The sequence below is a fragment of the Microplitis demolitor genome, unplaced genomic scaffold, assembly GCF_026212275.2.
Source record: "Microplitis demolitor isolate Queensland-Clemson2020A unplaced genomic scaffold, iyMicDemo2.1a ctg00000141.1, whole genome shotgun sequence".
In the NCBI taxonomy this organism is placed as follows: domain Eukaryota; kingdom Metazoa; phylum Arthropoda; class Insecta; order Hymenoptera; family Braconidae; genus Microplitis; species Microplitis demolitor.
In genome coordinates, this window is record NW_026525970.1 from 1 (window position 1) to 23,763 (window position 23,763).

The following is a 23,763-nucleotide window of genomic DNA, read 5'->3' on the forward strand; positions in this document are numbered from 1 at the left end:
TTCGATTCATTAAAATCAATTGGCCAGTTGGATTTTTAAATAAACGCATCACCCGGTTTTTTATTCTAGGTGAAATTTTATTTAATATTTCCTTGAACTCCCTGTCCATCTTAATCAGCAGATCAAACGTCACTTTCCGATCCAGCAACCAAAACCAAGGATTTCCATCCAAGACTTCTGGAATTTTCCATTGCGAGGATCGAATAGTTAAATATATGCAAAACGCCGCCACGACTGCCGGTTTGTATTTGACGCACATTGACGTCATCTGCAAGGTGTTGGTCGCCATCTGCAGAAAAATCTTGCATAGTTCTTTACAAGCGTTGATTTCTTGGCAGAATTTCATAATATACTTATGTGGATGATTCACTCCCATCCTGAATCCTAATGTGGCTAAAAGGATGCGTTCATTTAATATTATAGTCTTGACATGATCCTGGTACTCGGCAGCAGTGGTGTCCAGTTGATAGTTCATGTCTTTTTTCAAGCAGCGATAAAAAGCATTGATAACGTCTTTCAATTTTTGTGGCTCTTCTTGAACCTTTGCCGCCACGAAAATTGCCGTCATTGCCATTTCATAACGATGAAATTTCGACAATGAATGTTGAGTGTAAAAACGGTGCATGTACACTGTAGCTGTATGCGTACAGACTTCCGACAATTTTAGCCGCTTGCCCAAATCATTCATTAAGTAAGCAGCTTGTTGTTTGTGGTCCAGTTCTTTTTCAGTACTTACACCATCTTTGAAACTCGGAGAATTCTTTAACTCTTCTTTGCTAAAATACCACTTTTGAGCCATATTAACTTCACTGTACACTTTATTATTTCACACTGAAATAGCTTATTCACTTCTAAAATCGCACAATTTTATTTTTCCGTAAACTTTTTATTTATTCTCAAGCGAACTGTAGGACATTGAGTTCGAGAATAAAATGACAAAATATTGACGAGACACTGAAATTTAAGGGATTTTATAACAAAGCCATTTAAGATTTTATCCCAATGAAATTGTAGCAACAATGTGTATGGGGGTAATTAGAAAGTAATAGTTGAGGGCTGAAGAAATGTACCTGAGGTAGAAAAGGTTATTAGACTAATGACTATAAATATTATAATCATAAGTGTTTGAATATTCAGGTATTAAAGTAATTAACATTTCTATGAACAAGCTAAAGACCTGATGGCAAATAATTAAGTTCGTAATTAAATATTTATGTCGGGCTCTCAAATAATGAATTGAAAATTTTCTCATATAGGGACATATTTGGAGTTTATCAAAATGTGACAGCTATGCGTGCGATGAATGATTTACTTATTGATCATGTTAAATCATTGAAAAATGTTGATGTAATCGTAGGATTGGATTCACGTGGTTTTCTTTTAGGACCAATATTAAGTACTGAGCTCGGAAAACCTTTTGTTCCTATCAGAAAGAAAGGAAAATTACCAGGAAATATTAAACGCGAGAGTTATACTTTAGAGTATGGTGAGGTAAATTTAATTTTTATTATTAAGTTATAGTATTATATTTAAATATAGGTATATGTTTATAAGTGGGGTCAACATGTATTTTAAAGAGCAAAAAACCAAAAGTAGACCAATGGCTTTGATTCCAATTTCAACCGGAAGCATTTGTCGGCGGATTGAAGTTACATTTGCTTAATTAGATGTTTATTAAGCGTTGGTATTGTATAAGTGTATGTCTATGGTATGAAAATGCTCATATTTTGGATTTTTCTTTGAAATTTTTCAGTTCCGTGCTGCACTGCACTATTTGACATATTTTTCTATTCATTCTATATATTGACTCTCAAGTCAACCACCAAAACACCTTAAAAATATTGAAATAATACAAATATGCTGATTTTCACTATTACAAGAGTTCAAAAATTATTTGTAACTCTTAGATAGACCTTCCTATCGCCACCGTCCATCTTACGGCTGTAATAAATTACATTATTATTATTATGAGAAAAAAATTAATTTTTGAAAATCAACATGATTTTGTGTTATTCTTACCAATTTTGTACACATTAGTTACAAGGTTCGGATAGATATCTAGTGTTAGAGACATAAACTCATACAGAAAATTTAATCTGCAAGCACTTGGAACTTTGAAAATTGTCATGGCCCCCACTTCCACACAAATACCTAAATATATACAATTAGTAATAATATTTAAAAAAAAAACTTTTTTGATAAACGAAAATGAAAAAGTCAAAAGTCTCAAGCTTATAAATTGCACCATTATATTTATCAGTATTGTAAAGTATTTAAAATATATATTTCTAATATAGTGTTTTGAATACTTTTGTAAGATATTTTATATGTGATTGTTGGTTACAAAAAAATGATATTTTTCAGGCTACAGTTGAAATCCAAACAGACAGTATAAGTAAAGGAAAAAAAGTATTAATTGTTGATGATCTACTAGCGACTGGAGGTAAAAAAATTGATTTCATTTATGATTTATTGAAATTACGTATATAAACATATCTATTTTTGTTAAATTTTCAGTCATTGGTTTGAAGAAAGCAGCTAAAAAAACATTAAAATTAACTTGACAAAATTTCAATAGAAATAAATTAATTATTACATTTGTCTTCATGATAAAATTTTTATAAAATTTTGCCATAATTTATTATTAATTCATTAATTTTTATCTGTAAATTCAAAAATGAATCTCGTTTCAGATACGATAATGGCATACCCTAGTAGAAAATACCATTGAAAAGGTATAAGGGCATTTAAAAAATTTTGTTATCACTACACTGTGGAAAATCGGGAGAGAATACGGATTTTATTTCAATCCGAAGTTTTCAAAAAACAAAATCGTATTTAAAAGCGTAAAAGCGACAGCTCATTTCTGTTAAATGTATCTGAAAGCTAATGAAATTAGCTTTAATTTTCGTTATTTAACTTTCCATTCCGACAATTTTTTCGAACAAATTAATGACAGATTTTTTAAAAAAATTGAAAAAAAAAATTTTACGGCTTTAACTCTCAATATCTTATAAATAATACGTTGCAGGTTAATGCGATTAATTACATCTTGTAGCTAATGACTTTGTCTAAAAATGAACCGTTTATTCATTATGACGTTCAAACGCAACTATATGATTAATTATAAATATTGAGCCTTGTCGTCGCGATAGCGTAAACGATTTTGAACGGATTTAAACGAAACTTGACACACATATTTTTTGGTTCAATAGTTTGGTCAAATTTGAAAATAAGCTAAATCGGTTGATTAGTTTGGAAGTTGTAGACATTTTTAATTTTTCAAATTTGAGATACAAAATTATTTATTATTAATTTATCCATAAATTACTTAAAAACAAAAATTTATGTGGATCATCATTGAAAGTATTTTAAAGCTCATCTAATTAGCTTCAATTTTTGTTTCTTCACATGCCGTTTTGACAAATTCTTTACATAAATTTTTAACCTTGAAGTTCATATGGAAAACGTCTAAAAAATTTAATTTTTTGACTAATTTTTATTTGATAGCTTGAAAATAAATATATAAATAATAAGAAATCTACTACCATTTCGGCTGCCAAATGACCTTTTTTTTTATTATTTACAGTCGACAACCCGTCATAAGCCTGGTCTAAATGACGGGGGGTAAATTTTTCTGGAAATTTCAGTCTTTCTACCACCGTACGTTTAGTTTTGTTCACGACTATTCGTTATAAGCCTGTTTTATTTTATATGATTTTAAACGTCATATTTACATTTTGTTACATACGCGACTATCCTGATTTTTCTGGTGCTTATAGCGCTAAAATAAATACTTATATTTTCATAAAAATAATAATTTTATTGATAAACATAATGCTCAATAAAACTTTTCAATTGTAACAGAAGCTTTAAATTTAATTTATGATTATAATTATGAACAGTAAATTATATTTTGCATAATAATGATTAAATTATTCTCCGCGAAACATAGATAGTAAATTTCCATCATTAATTTGTCTATTTTTTCCTATTGTTAGTTTATAATTTAGACAATTTTAACGGAGGCTTATAACTGGTTCTCTGGTACAAAACTCCTCAGAGTGGTTTAATGGGGGAAGCTGTTTGGACTCAGTACCTCCCGATTGAGAGGAAGAAGCTTATGAAGAGCAGGTATATAACGGGTAGTCTACTGTATAACTTTGAAAATTTTAAACAGCTGCTATTTTCAAACAAATTTCGTTAATTTTTTAATTTATTCAAGACATTGTTTGTAAATATATATGGAGCATTCCACGCCAAATCGGACGGTTTCAAAAATTTATTTTTCCGAGTTTCTTAATTTTTTGGTATTTTTTAGTACTCCTCAAAAGAGGCTGGTAAATTTTATGATTTTTTTGATGAATGGTTCAAAAAATATCGAATTTTAGAAAAAACCGCTCTTTTTATGGTTTTTTGATGATAACTTTCGTAATAATGGTCGAAATTCAATGTTTTTTTTTCAAAATTTTCGTTTTTAGATGGCCTTTACAAAAAAAAAAAAAAAAAAAAAAAAAAAATATAAAACAAATATACGAAATGTTTTTAATCGAGATTTTTGAATTTCAAGTTTTCAACTGTGTTTTCAAAAAAAGGTGTATCCTTCGATTTTCTTGAAAATTTTCTATCTTAAACTTCTATCCATTCTGCAACTTCTAAGCCCGGTCCAGTAATGGGCCTTCCATAATTACTATTTTTTTTTTTCGATTTTTGAAAATTGAAATAAATTTTTTTTCGCTATAAATAATTATCAGTACCGATTATTGACACTATATACTTGTATTTCTTGCATATTATGAATTGATTTCAATAGATTTTTGTTCTGTGTAGGGATTTAGAAGCATTAAGTGAAAGTTGATGCTATTCATAAGCAGTTATAGTAAACGTTTTTATTTATTTCGAAGCAAATGAAACATTAGATTTGCTATACAATAAGCTTAAGACCATTACAGGAGCTCAAAAATTCCATATAATTATTCGAAAAAGCGACGAAACTGTATAACAAACTTTTTTAATTATTTCCGTGTTCTTTTGAAAATTTTATGTTAACGATTTTTATTTTATTTTATTTCATTTATGTTTCATGCTTTGCGCTTTTAATTTCAGGAACTATGTCAGCTGCCATTAAATTAATTGAAGCGATTGGCGCCGAAGTTGTTGAGTGCATTGTATTAATGGAATTAAATTCACTTAATGGCCGATCAAAAATATCAGTACCTGTATTTTCATTAATCCAGTACAATTAATAAAAATATTTAATCTCGTGATAAATTTTATAAATTTACATTCCAATGTAAATGTTTTTATAACCAATTGTCTTTTTCTACAATTTATATCTCAATTTTAAATAAATTAAAAATTAATATTTCATTACTTTTTTTTTATAAAAATTTCAAATAAATCAGTCAACAAAATCATGACTTAAAAAAATAATTTACATGATTAACTGTTTGATTAAAAACAAAAAAACATATTTAATTTATTTACCTTTAGATTAAATAAAATATTATATAATGTCTCTATCTTTTACACTTAATAGTTTTTAAAAATTCTCCAACTTCTTCTTCAAGTGCCTCCACATCATTTCGTAGTTTATTGTAAGAGTTAACTCTTGATCGTGAATTAAATTCATCACTCGCAGAATTAATTTCTGTGAGATTTATACTTTCGCTCAGTGGCAATTGTCGATAGAGTTTTTGACGTTCACTAGCAACTGAGGCTTCAGATACTCGAAGCTGCTCATTATAACATCGTTGTAATTCTAAACAAATAATAAAATTTATTTTTATCAAAAATCTTTAAAAATAATGATGATAAATTATCAATACCTCGAAGTCTCTGGTTTTGAACTTCTTTGATAAAATTGTCCTTTTCATCTTCTAATCTTTTTTTCTCAATATTCTCCAACACTTCTTGTCGTTTTTTACGTAAAGTTATTTCTTCTTCTCTTAAATTAATCAACTCAGTCATTTTTTCTTTATTTTCAATAATAAATTTAGGATATTCTTCGAATAAAAATAATGGATATGGTCCATCTGGTGGTAATGCACAGAATGTTTCTCTAAAAAAAAAACAAAAAAAAAATTATTTCAGTATATTAAATTGCAAGTACTAAAATTAAAAAATAAATAATTAGGGGAGCGTGTGATCGCCTCGATTATAAAAATTTAAAAAAATTCATCGAATAATAAATTTTGAATTTAATTTTATTCTTTAACTCTTATTATGGTATCACAGAAAAAACAGAATATTAAAAATTAAAAAATAACAGTAAAATGTGGAGTCTGTTATCAATAATTAGTACTATTATATGTTTAATGCAAAGTAGTTTACTAATTTTTGTAGATTCCTAAAAATTACTATCAATTATTTCAAAAAGTAAGTAAATATTATTACTTTTAGGTATAATACGTGACATATGAGTGAGAGTTTATTAATTTATGGCATAATCTATTAAAAAGTAATGATTGGTCAAACTAAAAATTGGTATCTTAGATACTGATTTTTTCGGCCGAAAATTTCAAAAGTTACTAACTCTTATTTTATAAATTCGATATCACTGATCAATTATTACCTTAAAATATCATTTATTCATCATTATAAATTAATTTACAATATACATAAATCGAATAAGTGGTAAATAATAAAATGAGAACTTAGTATACTAGATACTGATTATTCGCTCATAAAAATACCGAAAATTTTTAAGTCTTATTTTATAAATTCTATCCCATTGACTAATAATTAATATAAAATTATATTTATTCATTATTATAAATTAATTTATTATATACATATATCGAATAAGTGGTAAATAATAAAATGAAAAATTCGTATACTAGATCTTTATATATTAATAAGTACGTTTACTAATTTTTCGGTTCCTCATTTTTTAAATTTTTCTATGTTTATTAAAATAGTAATAACTGCAGATTTAACCAATTTATCAATTCTTTTTCATATTAATTTTAATATACGAAATTACAAATTTTGCTTTTCTATGTGTATCAAATTTTAATATAAATAATAGCCATTTTGTAATATATATATATATAATGATCCTGGTTTGATATTAGTATCGAGAATACTAATTTTAAGTCGAAAATAAACTACAAACTATTTAAATTTTGAGCATCATTTTTTTCCGTGTAAATGCCTCAATACCGGTACAAGACCCAATACCGGAACGATTTGATGATCATTATATTATATTTTAACTCATACGCGCTAAAATTAAATAAAATTTTCTTTATTTAAAACTTTAATATTTTAGTTACAAAATAAGATATAAAATAGATTTTAGAAAATATTTAAAATATGAAAAAAAAAAAAAAATGTTAATTAGAGCAATAGTCTCGGATTAATGACTTTTTTATGTCTCTTAATGGTTTTGCTAAGAAATCAGTCAATGGTCTTAAGCTTATAGAAAATGCATAGAATTACTTTTCAATAATTTTTTTTTTTTTTCGTATATGCATCTTGAATGACATAAAATTCAAGAAAACATATTACAAATATGAAAAAAAATAGTATTATTATATTAATTTTACTGTTCGTCTATTGGTGCACAAAAATGAACCCGTGCCCAGTACCGGAATAGCCAATCATATTAATGTTATCGATAGACATTAACGGTGAGTTTTATTGACTGACTAAATCAAGTACAATATTAATTATTACTGGAGCCCTAATATTTAATGCAGTATTTATAATTGTTATAAAAAATAGATTAAGTATAGATAAACTCTAATTTAAATCATAAAAAATAAATTTTTGTTTTTAGTTTTTTTTTTTTAAATTATTTTTTTAATAAAACCTCAAATGATTTATTTTGTTTCTATTCTTTAGTTCAAAATATTTATTTTCATTGAATTTTCAATAATTTAAAAATTTTAAATACATTTTACATTATGGGCGTGATATAGCAGACATCAGACAAATTCAAAATTATTAATAAATCGAGTAAATAATTAATAATATAAAATTTTAAAAAATGTAAATTCAAAAAATTTTGAAATTAATAGTGCTTTTTTTGTAAATATTATTTTTGTAATTATATATCTTATTTATTTACAATTTCAAATTTGTCTGATGTTTGCAACATTCAAACCCGTTTTATTAAGTTAATATTATTTAATAATTGTTAATATTTTCACTATGAACAAATGCAATTTGATTATTTTTTAATAGGCAAATGTCTATTCTGCATGATGTAATAATAACATTTTTGTTTCTTATTCTACGTTTATAAAAAGATATATAAAAATTTTAAATTTATGAAAATTACTTATTAGCCATAAAATTAAATTACTTTATAAAATAATGAATGATATTAAACTAAAAACTATTGATAAATAAAAAAAATGAGTATTTCTTTTTTTTTAATTTTTTATTTTACAAAAAACAGGATTAAGCCTATGGTGTAATTATAATTAATTTTAAATATAATAATAATAATAAAATAGTTTTATTTGCACAACTTTTAAGTCTTATACAAATTTTTACATATATCATATTTTCATTTAGTAATTAATTTTAAATATATTATGATTTAATTTTTATTTATATTGTAATTGATTATTTAATAATTAAAATTTTATTATTTATTTATTAATTATTTACAAGAATTATACTAAGCTTATTAACTAAAAAAGTGAACTTTTAATACACAATTATGATTAATTTATACAATCAAAATTTACCACATTTACATTAGATACTTAACATTATATTTATAAAATTAATCAAATCTCAAGTAATATTTTATAAAATTAAATTATCGGATGATAAACGATTATTTACAAATAATTACAATCATTATTACGTTGTCTTATTAGAACTATGACAACTTACGTTTTTTAACAGGAACAAAAATACTGCCCGTATCATCATCATGTTTACGTTTATAGCTGTAGTTTCCGATAGCTCCAATTCTTACTTCCACATCTGCTGTAGTTACAGGCATAAGTTGACTACTCGTACTTCCCACAGAATTATCTTGTATTTCTTCAGCTTCAGGTGAAGATACCGACGACCCATCTGAATTAGCAGATTTTTTCTTCGTCAGTCTGTCAAGATACTCGTGATAGCTGATCTTTCGTCTACTTGACTTCCTAATTTCAGCTTTAGCCAAAACATTCTCCTGATCCGATGAACTGGAGCATCTCTCTTTTCGATTCATTAAAATCAATTGGCCAGTTGGATTTTTAAATAAACGCATCACCCGGTTTTTTATTCTAGGTGAAATTTTATTTAATATTTCCTTGAACTCCCTGTCCATCTTAATCAGCAGATCAAACGTCACTTTCCGATCCAGCAACCAAAACCAAGGATTTCCATCCAAGACTTCTGGAATTTTCCATTGCGAGGATCGAATAGTTAAATATATGCAAAACGCCGCCACGACTGCCGGTTTGTATTTGACGCACATTGACGTCATCTGCAAGGTGTTGGTCGCCATCTGCAGAAAAATCTTGCATAGTTCTTTACAAGCGTTGATTTCTTGGCAGAATTTCATAATATACTTATGTGGATGATTCACTCCCATCCTGAATCCTAATGTGGCTAAAAGGATGCGTTCATTTAATATTATAGTCTTGACATGATCCTGGTACTCGGCAGCAGTGGTGTCCAGTTGATAGTTCATGTCTTTTTTCAAGCAGCGATAAAAAGCATTGATAACGTCTTTCAATTTTTGTGGCTCTTCTTGAACCTTTGCCGCCACGAAAATTGCCGTCATTGCCATTTCATAACGATGAAATTTCGACAATGAATGTTGAGTGTAAAAACGGTGCATGTACACTGTAGCTGTATGCGTACAGACTTCCGACAATTTTAGCCGCTTGCCCAAATCATTCATTAAGTAAGCAGCTTGTTGTTTGTGGTCCAGTTCTTTTTCAGTACTTACACCATCTTTGAAACTCGGAGAATTCTTTAACTCTTCTTTGCTAAAATACCACTTTTGAGCCATATTAACTTCACTGTACACTTTATTATTTCACACTGAAATAGCTTATTCACTTCTAAAATCGCACAATTTTATTTTTCCGTAAACTTTTTATTTATTCTCAAGCGAACTGTAGGACATTGAGTTCGAGAATAAAATGACAAAATATTGACGAGACACTGAAATTTAAGGGATTTTATAACAAAGCCATTTAAGATTTTATCCCAATGAAATTGTAGCAACAATGTGTATGGGGGTAATTAGAAAGTAATAGTTGAGGGCTGAAGAAATGTACCTGAGGTAGAAAAGGTTATTAGACTAATGACTATAAATATTATAATCATAAGTGTTTGAATATTCAGGTATTAAAGTAATTAACATTTCTATGAACAAGCTAAAGACCTGATGGCAAATAATTAAGTTCGTAATTAAATATTTATGTCGGGCTCTCAAATAATGAATTGAAAATTTTCTCATATAGGGACATATTTGGAGTTTATCAAAATGTGACAGCTATGCGTGCGATGAATGATTTACTTATTGATCATGTTAAATCATTGAAAAATGTTGATGTAATCGTAGGATTGGATTCACGTGGTTTTCTTTTAGGACCAATATTAAGTACTGAGCTCGGAAAACCTTTTGTTCCTATCAGAAAGAAAGGAAAATTACCAGGAAATATTAAACGCGAGAGTTATACTTTAGAGTATGGTGAGGTAAATTTAATTTTTATTATTAAGTTATAGTATTATATTTAAATATAGGTATATGTTTATAAGTGGGGTCAACATGTATTTTAAAGAGCAAAAAACCAAAAGTAGACCAATGGCTTTGATTCCAATTTCAACCGGAAGCATTTGTCGGCGGATTGAAGTTACATTTGCTTAATTAGATGTTTATTAAGCGTTGGTATTGTATAAGTGTATGTCTATGGTATGAAAATGCTCATATTTTGGATTTTTCTTTGAAATTTTTCAGTTCCGTGCTGCACTGCACTATTTGACATATTTTTCTATTCATTCTATATATTGACTCTCAAGTCAACCACCAAAACACCTTAAAAATATTGAAATAATACAAATATGCTGATTTTCACTATTACAAGAGTTCAAAAATTATTTGTAACTCTTAGATAGACCTTCCTATCGCCACCGTCCATCTTACGGCTGTAATAAATTACATTATTATTATTATGAGAAAAAAATTAATTTTTGAAAATCAACATGATTTTGTGTTATTCTTACCAATTTTGTACACATTAGTTACAAGGTTCGGATAGATATCTAGTGTTAGAGACATAAACTCATACAGAAAATTTAATCTGCAAGCACTTGGAACTTTGAAAATTGTCATGGCCCCCACTTCCACACAAATACCTAAATATATACAATTAGTAATAATATTTAAAAAAAAAACTTTTTTGATAAACGAAAATGAAAAAGTCAAAAGTCTCAAGCTTATAAATTGCACCATTATATTTATCAGTATTGTAAAGTATTTAAAATATATATTTCTAATATAGTGTTTTGAATACTTTTGTAAGATATTTTATATGTGATTGTTGGTTACAAAAAAATGATATTTTTCAGGCTACAGTTGAAATCCAAACAGACAGTATAAGTAAAGGAAAAAAAGTATTAATTGTTGATGATCTACTAGCGACTGGAGGTAAAAAAATTGATTTCATTTATGATTTATTGAAATTACGTATATAAACATATCTATTTTTGTTAAATTTTCAGTCATTGGTTTGAAGAAAGCAGCTAAAAAAACATTAAAATTAACTTGACAAAATTTCAATAGAAATAAATTAATTATTACATTTGTCTTCATGATAAAATTTTTATAAAATTTTGCCATAATTTATTATTAATTCATTAATTTTTATCTGGAAATTCAAAAATGAATCTCGTTTCAGATACGATAATGGCATACCCTAGTAGAAAATACCATTGAAAAGGTATAAGGGCATTTAAAAAATTTTGTTATCACTACACTGTGGAAAATCGGGAGAGAATACGGATTTTATTTCAATCCGAAGTTTTCAAAAAACAAAATCGTATTTAAAAGCGTAAAAGCGACAGCTCATTTCTGTTAAATGTATCTGAAAGCTAATGAAATTAGCTTTAATTTTCGTTATTTAACTTTCCATTCCGACAATTTTTTCGAACAAATTAATGACAGATTTTTTAAAAAAATTGAAAAAAAAAATTTTACGGCTTTAACTCTCAATATCTTATAAATAATACGTTGCAGGTTAATGCGATTAATTACATCTTGTAGCTAATGACTTTGTCTAAAAATGAACCGTTTATTCATTATGACGTTCAAACGCAACTATATGATTAATTATAAATATTGAGCCTTGTCGTCGCGATAGCGTAAACGATTTTGAACGGATTTAAACGAAACTTGACACACATATTTTTTGGTTCAATAGTTTGGTCAAATTTGAAAATAAGCTAAATCGGTTGATTAGTTTGGAAGTTGTAGACATTTTTAATTTTTCAAATTTGAGATACAAAATTATTTATTATTAATTTATCCATAAATTACTTAAAAACAAAAATTTATGTGGATCATCATTGAAAGTATTTTAAAGCTCATCTAATTAGCTTCAATTTTTGTTTCTTCACATGCCGTTTTGACAAATTCTTTACATAAATTTTTAACCTTGAAGTTCATATGGAAAACGTCTAAAAAATTTAATTTTTTGACTAATTTTTATTTGATAGCTTGAAAATAAATATATAAATAATAAGAAATCTACTACCATTTCGGCTGCCAAATGACCTTTTTTTTTATTATTTACAGTCGACAACCCGTCATAAGCCTGGTCTAAATGACGGGGGGTAAATTTTTCTGGAAATTTCAGTCTTTCTACCACCGTACGTTTAGTTTTGTTCACGACTATTCGTTATAAGCCTGTTTTATTTTATATGATTTTAAACGTCATATTTACATTTTGTTACATACGCGACTATCCTGATTTTTCTGGTGCTTATAGCGCTAAAATAAATACTTATATTTTCATACAAATAATAATTTTATTGATAAACATAATGCTCAATAAAACTTTTCAGTTGTAACAGAAGCTTTAAATTTAATTTATGATTATAATTATGAACAGTAAATTATATTTTGCATAATAATGATTAAATTATTCTCCGCGAAACATAGATAGTAAATTTCCATCATTAATTTGTCTATTTTTTCCTATTGTTAGTTTATAATTTAGACAATTTTAACGGAGGCTTATAACTGGTTCTCTGGTACAAAACTCCTCAGAGTGGTTTAATGGGGGAAGCTGTTTGGACTCAGTACCTCCCGATTGAGAGGAAGAAGCTTATGAAGAGCAGGTATATAACGGGTAGTCTACTGTATAACTTTGAAAATTTTAAACAGCTGCTATTTTCAAACAAATTTCGTTAATTTTTTAATTTATTCAAGACATTGTTTGTAAATATATATGGAGCATTCCACGCCAAATCGGACGGTTTCAAAAATTTATTTTTCCGAGTTTCTTAATTTTTTGGTATTTTTTAGTACTCCTCAAAAGAGGCTGGTAAATTTTATGATTTTTTTGATGAATGGTTCAAAAAATATCGAATTTTAGAAAAAACCGCTCTTTTTATGGTTTTTTGATGATAACTTTCGTAATAATGGTCGAAATTCAATGTTTTTTTTTTTTTTTTCAAAATTTTCGTTTTTAGATGGCCTTTACAAAAAAAAAAAAAAAAAATATAAAACAAATATACGAAATGTTTTTAATCGAGATTTTTGAATTTCAAGTTTTCAACTGTGTTTTCAAAAAAAGGTGTATCCTTCGATTTTCTTGAAAATTTTCTATCTTAAACTTCTATCCATTCTGCAACTTCTAAGCCCGGTCCAGTAATGGGCCTTCCATAATTACTATTTTTTTTTTTCGATTTTTGAAAATTGAAATAAATTTTTTTTCGCTATAAATAATTATCAGTACCGATTATTGACACTATATACTTGTTTTTCTTGCATATTATGAATTGATTTCAATAGATTTTTGTTCTGTGTAGGGATTTAGAAGCATTAAGTGAAAGTTGATGCTATTCATAAGCAGTTATAGTAAACGTTTTTATTTATTTCGAAGCAAATGAAACATTAGATTTGCTATACAATAAGCTTAAGACCATTACAGGAGCTCAAAAATTCCATATAATTATTCGAAAAAGCGACGAAACTGTATAACAAACTTTTTTAATTATTTCCGTGTTCTTTTGAAAATTTTATGTTAACGATTTTTATTTTATTTTATTTCATTTATGTTTCATGCTTTGCGCTTTTAATTTCAGGAACTATGTCAGCTGCCATTAAATTAATTGAAGCGATTGGCGCCGAAGTTGTTGAGTGCATTGTATTAATGGAATTAAATTCACTTAATGGCCGATCAAAAATATCAGTACCTGTATTTTCATTAATCCAGTACAATTAATAAAAATATTTAATCTCGTGATAAATTTTATAAATTTACATTCCAATGTAAATGTTTTTATAACCAATTGTCTTTTTCTACAATTTATATCTCAATTTTAAATAAATTAAAAATTAATATTTCATTACTTTTTTTTTATAAAAATTTCAAATAAATCAGTCAACAAAATCATGACTTAAAAAAATAATTTACATGATTAACTGTTTGATTAAAAACAAAAAAACATATTTAATTTATTTACCTTTAGATTAAATAAAATATTATATAATGTCTCTATCTTTTACACTTAATAGTTTTTAAAAATTCTCCAACTTCTTCTTCAAGTGCCTCCACATCATTTCGTAGTTTATTGTAAGAGTTAACTCTTGATCGTGAATTAAATTCATCACTCGCAGAATTAATTTCTGTGAGATTTATACTTTCGCTCAGTGGCAATTGTCGATAGAGTTTTTGACGTTCACTAGCAACTGAGGCTTCAGATACTCGAAGCTGCTCATTATAACATCGTTGTAATTCTAAACAAATAATAAAATTTATTTTTATCAAAAATCTTTAAAAATAATGATGATAAATTATCAATACCTCGAAGTCTCTGGTTTTGAACTTCTTTGATAAAATTGTCCTTTTCATCTTCTAATCTTTTTTTCTCAATATTCTCCAACACTTCTTGTCGTTTTTTACGTAAAGTTATTTCTTCTTCTCTTAAATTAATCAACTCAGTCATTTTTTCTTTATTTTCAATAATAAATTTAGGATATTCTTCGAATAAAAATAATGGATATGGTCCATCTGGTGGTAATGCACAGAATGTTTCTCTAAAAAAAAAACAAAAAAAAAATTATTTCAGTATATTAAATTGCAAGTACTAAAATTAAAAAATAAATAATTAGGGGAGCGTGTGATCGCCTCGATTATAAAAATTTAAAAAAATTCATCGAATAATAAATTTTGAATTTAATTTTATTCTTTAACTCTTATTATGGTATCACAGAAAAAACAGAATATTAAAAATTAAAAAATAACAGTAAAATGTGGAGTCTGTTATCAATAATTAGTACTATTATATGTTTAATGCAAAGTAGTTTACTAATTTTTGTAGATTCCTAAAAATTACTATCAATTATTTCAAAAAGTAAGTAAATATTATTACTTTTAGGTATAATACGTGACATATGAGTGAGAGTTTATTAATTTATGGCATAATCTATTAAAAAGTAATGATTGGTCAAACTAAAAATTGGTATCTTAGATACTGATTTTTTCGGCCGAAAATTTCAAAAGTTACTAACTCTTATTTTATAAATTCGATATCACTGATCAATTATTACCTTAAAATATCATTTATTCATCATTATAAATTAATTTACAATATACATAAATCGAATAAGTGGTAAATAATAAAATGAGAACTTAGTATACTAGATACTGATTATTCGCTCATAAAAATACCGAAAATTTTTAAGTCTTATTTTATAAATTCTATCCCATTGACTAATAATTAATATAAAATTATATTTATTCATTATTATAAATTAATTTATTATATACATATATCGAATAAGTGGTAAATAATAAAATGAAAAATTCGTATACTAGATCTTTATATATTAATAAGTACGTTTACTAATTTTTCGGTTCCTCATTTTTTAAATTTTTCTATGTTTATTAAAATAGTAATAACTGCAGATTTAACCAATTTATCAATTCTTTTTCATATTAATTTTAATATACGAAATTACAAATTTTGCTTTTCTATGTGTATCAAATTTTAATATAAATAATAGCCATTTTGTAATATATATATATATAATGATCCTGGTTTGATATTAGTATCGAGAATACTAATTTTAAGTCGAAAATAAACTACAAACTATTTAAATTTTGAGCATCATTTTTTTCCGTGTAAATGCCTCAATACCGGTACAAGACCCAATACCGGAACGATTTGATGATCATTATATTATATTTTAACTCATACGCGCTAAAATTAAATAAAATTTTCTTTATTTAAAACTTTAATATTTTAGTTACAAAATAAGATATAAAATAGATTTTAGAAAATATTTAAAATATGAAAAAAAAAAAAAAATGTTAATTAGAGCAATAGTCTCGGATTAATGACTTTTTTATGTCTCTTAATGGTTTTGCTAAGAAATCAGTCAATGGTCTTAAGCTTATAGAAAATGCATAGAATTACTTTTCAATAATTTTTTTTTTTTTTCGTATATGCATCTTGAATGACATAAAATTCAAGAAAACATATTACAAATATGAAAAAAAATAGTATTATTATATTAATTTTACTGTTCGTCTATTGGTGCACAAAAATGAACCCGTGCCCAGTACCGGAATAGCCAATCATATTAATGTTATCGATAGACATTAACGGTGAGTTTTATTGACTGACTAAATCAAGTACAATATTAATTATTACTGGAGCCCTAATATTTAATGCAGTATTTATAATTGTTATAAAAAATAGATTAAGTATAGATAAACTCTAATTTAAATCATAAAAAATAAATTTTTGTTTTTAGTTTTTTTTTTTTAAATTATTTTTTTAATAAAACCTCAAATGATTTATTTTGTTTCTATTCTTTAGTTCAAAATATTTATTTTCATTGAATTTTCAATAATTTAAAAATTTTAAATACATTTTACATTATGGGCGTGATATAGCAGACATCAGACAAATTCAAAATTATTAATAAATCGAGTAAATAATTAATAATATAAAATTTTAAAAAATGTAAATTCAAAAAATTTTGAAATTAATAGTGCTTTTTTTGTAAATATTATTTTTGTAATTATATATCTTATTTATTTACAATTTCAAATTTGTCTGATGTTTGCAACATTCAAACCCGTTTTATTAAGTTAATATTATTTAATAATTGTTAATATTTTCACTATGAACAAATGCAATTTGATTATTTTTTAATAGGCAAATGTCTATTCTGCATGATGTAATAATAACATTTTTGTTTCTTATTCTACGTTTATAAAAAGATATATAAAAATTTTAAATTTATGAAAATTACTTATTAGCCATAAAATTAAATTACTTTATAAAATAATGAATGATATTAAACTAAAAACTATTGATAAATAAAAAAAATGAGTATTTCTTTTTTTTTAATTTTTTATTTTACAAAAAACAGGATTAAGCCTATGGTGTAATTATAATTAATTTTAAATATAATAATAATAATAAAATAGTTTTATTTGCACAACTTTTAAGTCTTATACAAATTTTTACATATATCATATTTTCATTTAGTAATTAATTTTAAATATATTATGATTTAATTTTTATTTATATTGTAATTGATTATTTAATAATTAAAATTTTATTATTTATTTATTAATTATTTACAAGAATTATACTAAGCTTATTAACTAAAAAAGTGAACTTTTAATACACAATTATGATTAATTTATACAATCAAAATTTACCACATTTACATTAGATACTTAACATTATATTTATAAAATTAATCAAATCTCAAGTAATATTTTATAAAATTAAATTATCGGATGATAAACGATTATTTACAAATAATTACAATCATTATTACGTTGTCTTATTAGAACTATGACAACTTACGTTTTTTAACAGGAACAAAAATACTGCCCGTATCATCATCATGTTTACGTTTATAGCTGTAGTTTCCGATAGCTCCAATTCTTACTTCCACATCTGCTGTAGTTACAGGCATAAGTTGACTACTCGTACTTCCCACAGAATTATCTTGTATTTCTTCAGCTTCAGGTGAAGATACCGACGACCCATCTGAATTAGCAGATTTTTTCTTCGTCAGTCTGTCAAGATACTCGTGATAGCTGATCTTTCGTCTACTTGACTTCCTAATTTCAGCTTTAGCCAAAACATTCTCCTGATCCGATGAACTGGAGCATCTCTCTTTTCGATTCATTAAAATCAATTGGCCAGTTGGATTTTTAAATAAACGCATCACCCGGTTTTTTATTCTAGGTGAAATTTTATTTAATATTTCCTTGAACTCCCTGTCCATCTTAATCAGCAGATCAAACGTCACTTTCCGATCCAGCAACCAAAACCAAGGATTTCCATCCAAGACTTCTGGAATTTTCCATTGCGAGGATCGAATAGTTAAATATATGCAAAACGCCGCCACGACTGCCGGTTTGTATTTGACGCACATTGACGTCATCTGCAAGGTGTTGGTCGCCATCTGCAGAAAAATCTTGCATAGTTCTTTACAAGCGTTGATTTCTTGGCAGAATTTCATAATATACTTATGTGGATGATTCACTCCCATCCTGAATCCTAATGTGGCTAAAAGGATGCGTTCATTTAATATTATAGTCTTGACATGATCCTGGTACTCGGCAGCAGTGGTGTCCAGTTGATAGTTCATGTCTTTTTTCAAGCAGCGATAAAAAGCATTGATAACGTCTTTCAATTTTTGTGGCTCTTCTTGAACCTTTGCCGCCACGAAAATTGCCGTCATTGCCATTTCATAACGATGAAATTTCGACAATGAATGTTGAGTGTAAAAACGGTGCATGTACACTGTAGCTGTATGCGTACAGACTTCCGACAATTTTAGCCGCTTGCCCAAATCATTCATTAAGTAAGCAGCTTGTTGTTTGTGGTCCAGTTCTTTTTCAGTACTTACACCATCTTTGAAACTCGGAGAATTCTTTAACTCTTCTTTGCTAAAATACCACTTTTGAGCCATATTAACTTCACTGTACACTTTATTATTTCACACTGAAATAGCTTATTCACTTCTAAAATCGCACAATTTTATTTTTCCGTAAACTTTTTATTTATTCTCAAGCGAACTGTAGGACATTGAGTTCGAGAATAAAATGACAAAATATTGACGAGACACTGAAATTTAAGGGATTTTATAACAAAGCCATTTAAGATTTTATCCCAATGAAATTGTAGCAACAATGTGTATGGGGGTAATTAGAAAGTAATAGTTGAGGGCTGAAGAAATGTACCTGAGGTAGAAAAGGTTATTAGACTAATGACTATAAATATTATAATCATAAGTGTTTGAATATTCAGGTATTAAAGTAATTAACATTTCTATGAACAAGCTAAAGACCTGATGGCAAATAATTAAGTTCGTAATTAAATATTTATGTCGGGCTCTCAAATAATGAATTGAAAATTTTCTCATATAGGGACATATTTGGAGTTTATCAAAATGTGACAGCTATGCGTGCGATGAATGATTTACTTATTGATCATGTTAAATCATTGAAAAATGTTGATGTAATCGTAGGATTGGATTCACGTGGTTTTCTTTTAGGACCAATATTAAGTACTGAGCTCGGAAAACCTTTTGTTCCTATCAGAAAGAAAGGAAAATTACCAGGAAATATTAAACGCGAGAGTTATACTTTAGAGTATGGTGAGGTAAATTTAATTTTTATTATTAAGTTATAGTATTATATTTAAATATAGGTATATGTTTATAAGTGGGGTCAACATGTATTTTAAAGAGCAAAAAACCAAAAGTAGACCAATGGCTTTGATTCCAATTTCAACCGGAAGCATTTGTCGGCGGATTGAAGTTACATTTGCTTAATTAGATGTTTATTAAGCGTTGGTATTGTATAAGTGTATGTCTATGGTATGAAAATGCTCATATTTTGGATTTTTCTTTGAAATTTTTCAGTTCCGTGCTGCACTGCACTATTTGACATATTTTTCTATTCATTCTATATATTGACTCTCAAGTCAACCACCAAAACACCTTAAAAATATTGAAATAATACAAATATGCTGATTTTCACTATTACAAGAGTTCAAAAATTATTTGTAACTCTTAGATAGACCTTCCTATCGCCACCGTCCATCTTACGGCTGTAATAAATTACATTATTATTATTATGAGAAAAAAATTAATTTTTGAAAATCAACATGATTTTGTGTTATTCTTACCAATTTTGTACACATTAGTTACAAGGTTCGGATAGATATCTAGTGTTAGAGACATAAACTCATACAGAAAATTTAATCTGCAAGCACTTGGAACTTTGAAAATTGTCATGGCCCCCACTTCCACACAAATACCTAAATATATACAATTAGTAATAATATTTAAAAAAAAAACTTTTTTGATAAACGAAAATGAAAAAGTCAAAAGTCTCAAGCTTATAAATTGCACCATTATATTTATCAGTATTGTAAAGTATTTAAAATATATATTTCTAATATAGTGTTTTGAATACTTTTGTAAGATATTTTATATGTGATTGTTGGTTACAAAAAAATGATATTTTTCAGGCTACAGTTGAAATCCAAACAGACAGTATAAGTAAAGGAAAAAAAGTATTAATTGTTGATGATCTACTAGCGACTGGAGGTAAAAAAATTGATTTCATTTATGATTTATTGAAATTACGTATATAAACATATCTATTTTTGTTAAATTTTCAGTCATTGGTTTGAAGAAAGCAGCTAAAAAAACATTAAAATTAACTTGACAAAATTTCAATAGAAATAAATTAATTATTACATTTGTCTTCATGATAAAATTTTTATAAAATTTTGCCATAATTTATTATTAATTCATTAATTTTTATCTGTAAATTCAAAAATGAATCTCGTTTCAGATACGATAATGGCATACCCTAGTAGAAAATACCATTGAAAAGGTATAAGGGCATTTAAAAAATTTTGTTATCACTACACTGTGGAAAATCGGGAGAGAATACGGATTTTATTTCAATCCGAAGTTTTCAAAAAACAAAATCGTATTTAAAAGCGTAAAAGCGACAGCTCATTTCTGTTAAATGTATCTGAAAGCTAATGAAATTAGCTTTAATTTTCGTTATTTAACTTTCCATTCCGACAATTTTTTCGAACAAATTAATGACAGATTTTTTAAAAAAATTGAAAAAAAAAATTTTACGGCTTTAACTCTCAATATCTTATAAATAATACGTTGCAGGTTAATTCCATTAATTACATCTTGTAGCTAATAAAATGAGCTTCAAATTACACTTTTATGACTTTGTCTAAAAATGAACCGTTTATTCATTATGACGTTCAAACGCAACTATATGATTAATTATAAATATTGAGCCTTGTCGTCGCGATAGCGTAAACGATTTTGAACGGATTTAAACGAAACTTGACACACATATTTTTTGGTTCAATAGTTTGGTCAAATTTGAAAATAAGCTAAATCGGTTGATTAGTTTGGAAGTTGTAGACATTTTTAATTTTTCAAATTTGACATACAAAATTATTTATTATTAATTTATCCATAAATTACTTAAAAACAAAAATTTATGTGGATCATCATTGAAAGTATTTTAAAGCTCATCTAATTAGCTTCAATTTTTGTTTCTTCACATGCCGTTTTGACAAATTCTTTACATAAATTTTTAACCTTGAAGTTCATATGGAAAACGTCTAAAAAATTTAATTTTTTGACTAATTTTTATTTGATAGCTTGAAAATAAATATATAAATAATAAGAAATCTACTACCATTTCGGCTGCCAAATGACCTTTTTTTTTATTATTTACAGTCGACAACCCGTCATAAGCCTGGTCTAAATGACGGGGGGTAAATTTTTCTGGAAATTTCAGTCTTTCTACCACCGTACGTTTAGTTTTGTTCACGACTATTCGTTATAAGCCTGTTTTATTTTATATGATTTTAAACGTCATATTTACATTTTGTTACATACGCGACTATCCTGATTTTTCTGGTGCTTATAGCGCTAAAATAAATACTTATATTTTCATACAAATAATAATTTTATTGATAAACATAATGCTCAATAAAACTTTTCAGTTGTAACAGAAGCTTTAAATTTAATTTATGATTATAATTATGAACAGTAAATTATATTTTGCATAATAATGATTAAATTATTCTCCGCGAAACATAGATAGTAAATTTCCATCATTAATTTGTCTATTTTTTCCTATTGTTAGTTTATAATTTAGACAATTTTAACGGAGGCTTATAACTGGTTCTCTGGTACAAAACTCCTCAGAGTGGTTTAATGGGGGAAGCTGTTTGGACTCAGTACCTCCCGATTGAGAGGAAGAAGCTTATGAAGAGCAGGTATATAACGGGTAGTCTACTGTATAACTTTGAAAATTTTAAACAGCTGCTATTTTCAAACAAATTTCGTTAATTTTTTAATTTATTCAAGACATTGTTTGTAAATATATATGGAGCATTCCACGCCAAATCGGACGGTTTCAAAAATTTATTTTTCCGAGTTTCTTAATTTTTTGGTATTTTTTAGTACTCCTCAAAAGAGGCTGGTAAATTTTATGATTTTTTTGATGAATGGTTCAAAAAATATCGAATTTTAGAAAAAACCGCTCTTTTTATGGTTTTTTGATGATAACTTTCGTAATAATGGTCGAAATTCAATGTTTTTTTTTCAAAATTTTCGTTTTTAGATGGCCTTTACAAAAAAAAAAAAAAAAAAAAAAAAAAAATATAAAACAAATATACGAAATGTTTTTAATCGAGATTTTTGAATTTCAAGTTTTCAACTGTGTTTTCAAAAAAAGGTGTATCCTTCGATTTTCTTGAAAATTTTCTATCTTAAACTTCTATCCATTCTGCAACTTCTAAGCCCGGTCCAGTAATGGGCCTTCCATAATTACTATTTTTTTTTTTCGATTTTTGAAAATTGAAATAAATTTTTTTTCGCTATAAATAATTATCAGTACCGATTATTGACACTATATACTTGTATTTCTTGCATATTATGAATTGATTTCAATAGATTTTTGTTCTGTGTAGGGATTTAGAAGCATTAAGTGAAAGTTGATGCTATTCATAAGCAGTTATAGTAAACGTTTTTATTTATTTCGAAGCAAATGAAACATTAGATTTGCTATACAATAAGCTTAAGACCATTACAGGAGCTCAAAAATTCCATATAATTATTCGAAAAAGCGACGAAACTGTATAACAAACTTTTTTAATTATTTCCGTGTTCTTTTGAAAATTTTATGTTAACGATTTTTATTTTATTTTATTTCATTTATGTTTCATGCTTTGCGCTTTTAATTTCAGGAACTATGTCAGCTGCCATTAAATTAATTGAAGCGATTGGCGCCGAAGTTGTTGAGTGCATTGTATTAATGGAATTAAATTCACTTAATGGCCGATCAAAAATATCAGTACCTGTATTTTCATTAATCCAGTACAATTAATAAAAATATTTAATCTCGTGATAAATTTTATAAATTTACATTCCAATGTAAATGTTTTTATAACCAATTGTCTTTTTCTACAATTTATATCTCAATTTTAAATAAATTAAAAATTAATATCTCATTACTTTTTTTTTATAAAAATTTCAAA

The 23,763-nt window shown here is 26.5% G+C and overlaps 6 protein-coding genes across 6 annotated transcripts; 3 read left to right on the forward strand and 3 right to left on the reverse strand.

Annotated features, from left to right (window-relative positions):
* Window positions 1-353: 353 nt before the first annotated feature.
* LOC128668903 (cyclin-T1-like) lies at window positions 354-799 on the reverse strand (the record flags this gene model as incomplete). The annotated part of the gene is made up of 1 exon (XM_053742708.1): window positions 354-799. A coding segment is annotated over exon 1 (446 nt), but the record flags the coding sequence as incomplete, so codon positions are not given.
* Window positions 800-1,155: 356 nt separating this feature from the next.
* Window positions 1,156-5,284, forward strand: LOC128668899 (adenine phosphoribosyltransferase-like). Its single transcript, XM_053742704.1, has 3 exons — window positions 1,156-1,491; window positions 2,365-2,443; window positions 5,107-5,284. Exons 1-3 carry the CDS (start codon window positions 1,291-1,293, stop codon window positions 5,244-5,246), a joined length of 420 nt encoding a protein of 139 aa, XP_053598679.1. The 5' UTR covers window positions 1,156-1,290; the 3' UTR covers window positions 5,247-5,284.
* Window positions 5,285-8,839: 3,555 nt separating this feature from the next.
* Window positions 8,840-9,970, reverse strand: LOC103568766 (cyclin-T-like). The gene has a single exon (XM_014441198.2). The coding sequence runs from the start codon at window positions 9,968-9,970 to the stop codon at window positions 8,840-8,842; it is 1,131 nt and encodes a 376-aa protein (XP_014296684.2).
* A 491-nt stretch (window positions 9,971-10,461) lies between these two features.
* LOC128668904 (adenine phosphoribosyltransferase-like) lies at window positions 10,462-11,735 on the forward strand. The gene is made up of 3 exons (XM_053742709.1): window positions 10,462-10,662; window positions 11,536-11,614; window positions 11,689-11,735. The coding sequence occupies exons 1-3, from the start codon at window positions 10,462-10,464 to the stop codon at window positions 11,733-11,735; spliced, it is 327 nt and encodes a 108-aa protein (XP_053598684.1).
* Window positions 11,564-23,736, forward strand: LOC128668900 (adenine phosphoribosyltransferase-like). Its single transcript, XM_053742705.1, has 4 exons — window positions 11,564-11,614; window positions 19,596-19,830; window positions 20,704-20,782; window positions 23,473-23,736. Exons 2-4 carry the CDS (start codon window positions 19,630-19,632, stop codon window positions 23,610-23,612), a joined length of 420 nt encoding a protein of 139 aa, XP_053598680.1. The 5' UTR covers window positions 11,564-11,614; window positions 19,596-19,629; the 3' UTR covers window positions 23,613-23,736.
* On the reverse strand, window positions 14,627-19,138 carry LOC128668905 (uncharacterized). The gene is made up of 3 exons (XM_053742711.1): window positions 18,022-19,138; window positions 14,997-15,227; window positions 14,627-14,929 (listed from the first exon to the last, which is right to left on the reverse strand). The coding sequence occupies exons 1-3, from the start codon at window positions 19,136-19,138 to the stop codon at window positions 14,688-14,690; spliced, it is 1,590 nt and encodes a 529-aa protein (XP_053598686.1). The 3' UTR covers window positions 14,627-14,687.
* Window positions 23,737-23,763: the final 27 nt, after the last annotated feature.

Excerpts from the sequence above, each read along its gene's own strand:
- LOC128668905 (XM_053742711.1), bottom strand. The coding sequence starts at position 19,138 with ATGGCTCAAAAGTGGTATTTTAGCAAAGAAGAGTTAAAGAATTCTCCG. Across the intron at positions 15,228-18,021 it reads TTTTGTTCCTGTTAAAAAAC|AAACATTCTGTGCATTACCA; the intron begins GTAAGTTGTCAT and ends TTTTTTTTAGAG. Across the intron at positions 14,930-14,996 it reads TCAAAACCAGAGACTTCGAG|AATTACAACGATGTTATAAT; the intron begins GTATTGATAATT and ends TTATTTGTTTAG.
- LOC128668899 (XM_053742704.1), top strand. The coding sequence starts at position 1,291 with ATGCGTGCGATGAATGATTTACTTATTGATCATGTTAAATCATTGAAA. Across the intron at positions 1,492-2,364 it reads ATACTTTAGAGTATGGTGAG|GCTACAGTTGAAATCCAAAC; the intron begins GTAAATTTAATT and ends GATATTTTTCAG. Across the intron at positions 2,444-5,106 it reads TGATCTACTAGCGACTGGAG|GAACTATGTCAGCTGCCATT; the intron begins GTAAAAAAATTG and ends TTTTAATTTCAG.
- LOC128668904 (XM_053742709.1), top strand. The coding sequence starts at position 10,462 with ATGCGTGCGATGAATGATTTACTTATTGATCATGTTAAATCATTGAAA. Across the intron at positions 10,663-11,535 it reads ATACTTTAGAGTATGGTGAG|GCTACAGTTGAAATCCAAAC; the intron begins GTAAATTTAATT and ends GATATTTTTCAG. Across the intron at positions 11,615-11,688 it reads TGATCTACTAGCGACTGGAG|TCATTGGTTTGAAGAAAGCA; the intron begins GTAAAAAAATTG and ends TTAAATTTTCAG.
- LOC128668900 (XM_053742705.1), top strand. The coding sequence starts at position 19,630 with ATGCGTGCGATGAATGATTTACTTATTGATCATGTTAAATCATTGAAA. Across the intron at positions 19,831-20,703 it reads ATACTTTAGAGTATGGTGAG|GCTACAGTTGAAATCCAAAC; the intron begins GTAAATTTAATT and ends GATATTTTTCAG. Across the intron at positions 20,783-23,472 it reads TGATCTACTAGCGACTGGAG|GAACTATGTCAGCTGCCATT; the intron begins GTAAAAAAATTG and ends TTTTAATTTCAG.
- LOC103568766 (XM_014441198.2), bottom strand. The coding sequence starts at position 9,970 with ATGGCTCAAAAGTGGTATTTTAGCAAAGAAGAGTTAAAGAATTCTCCG.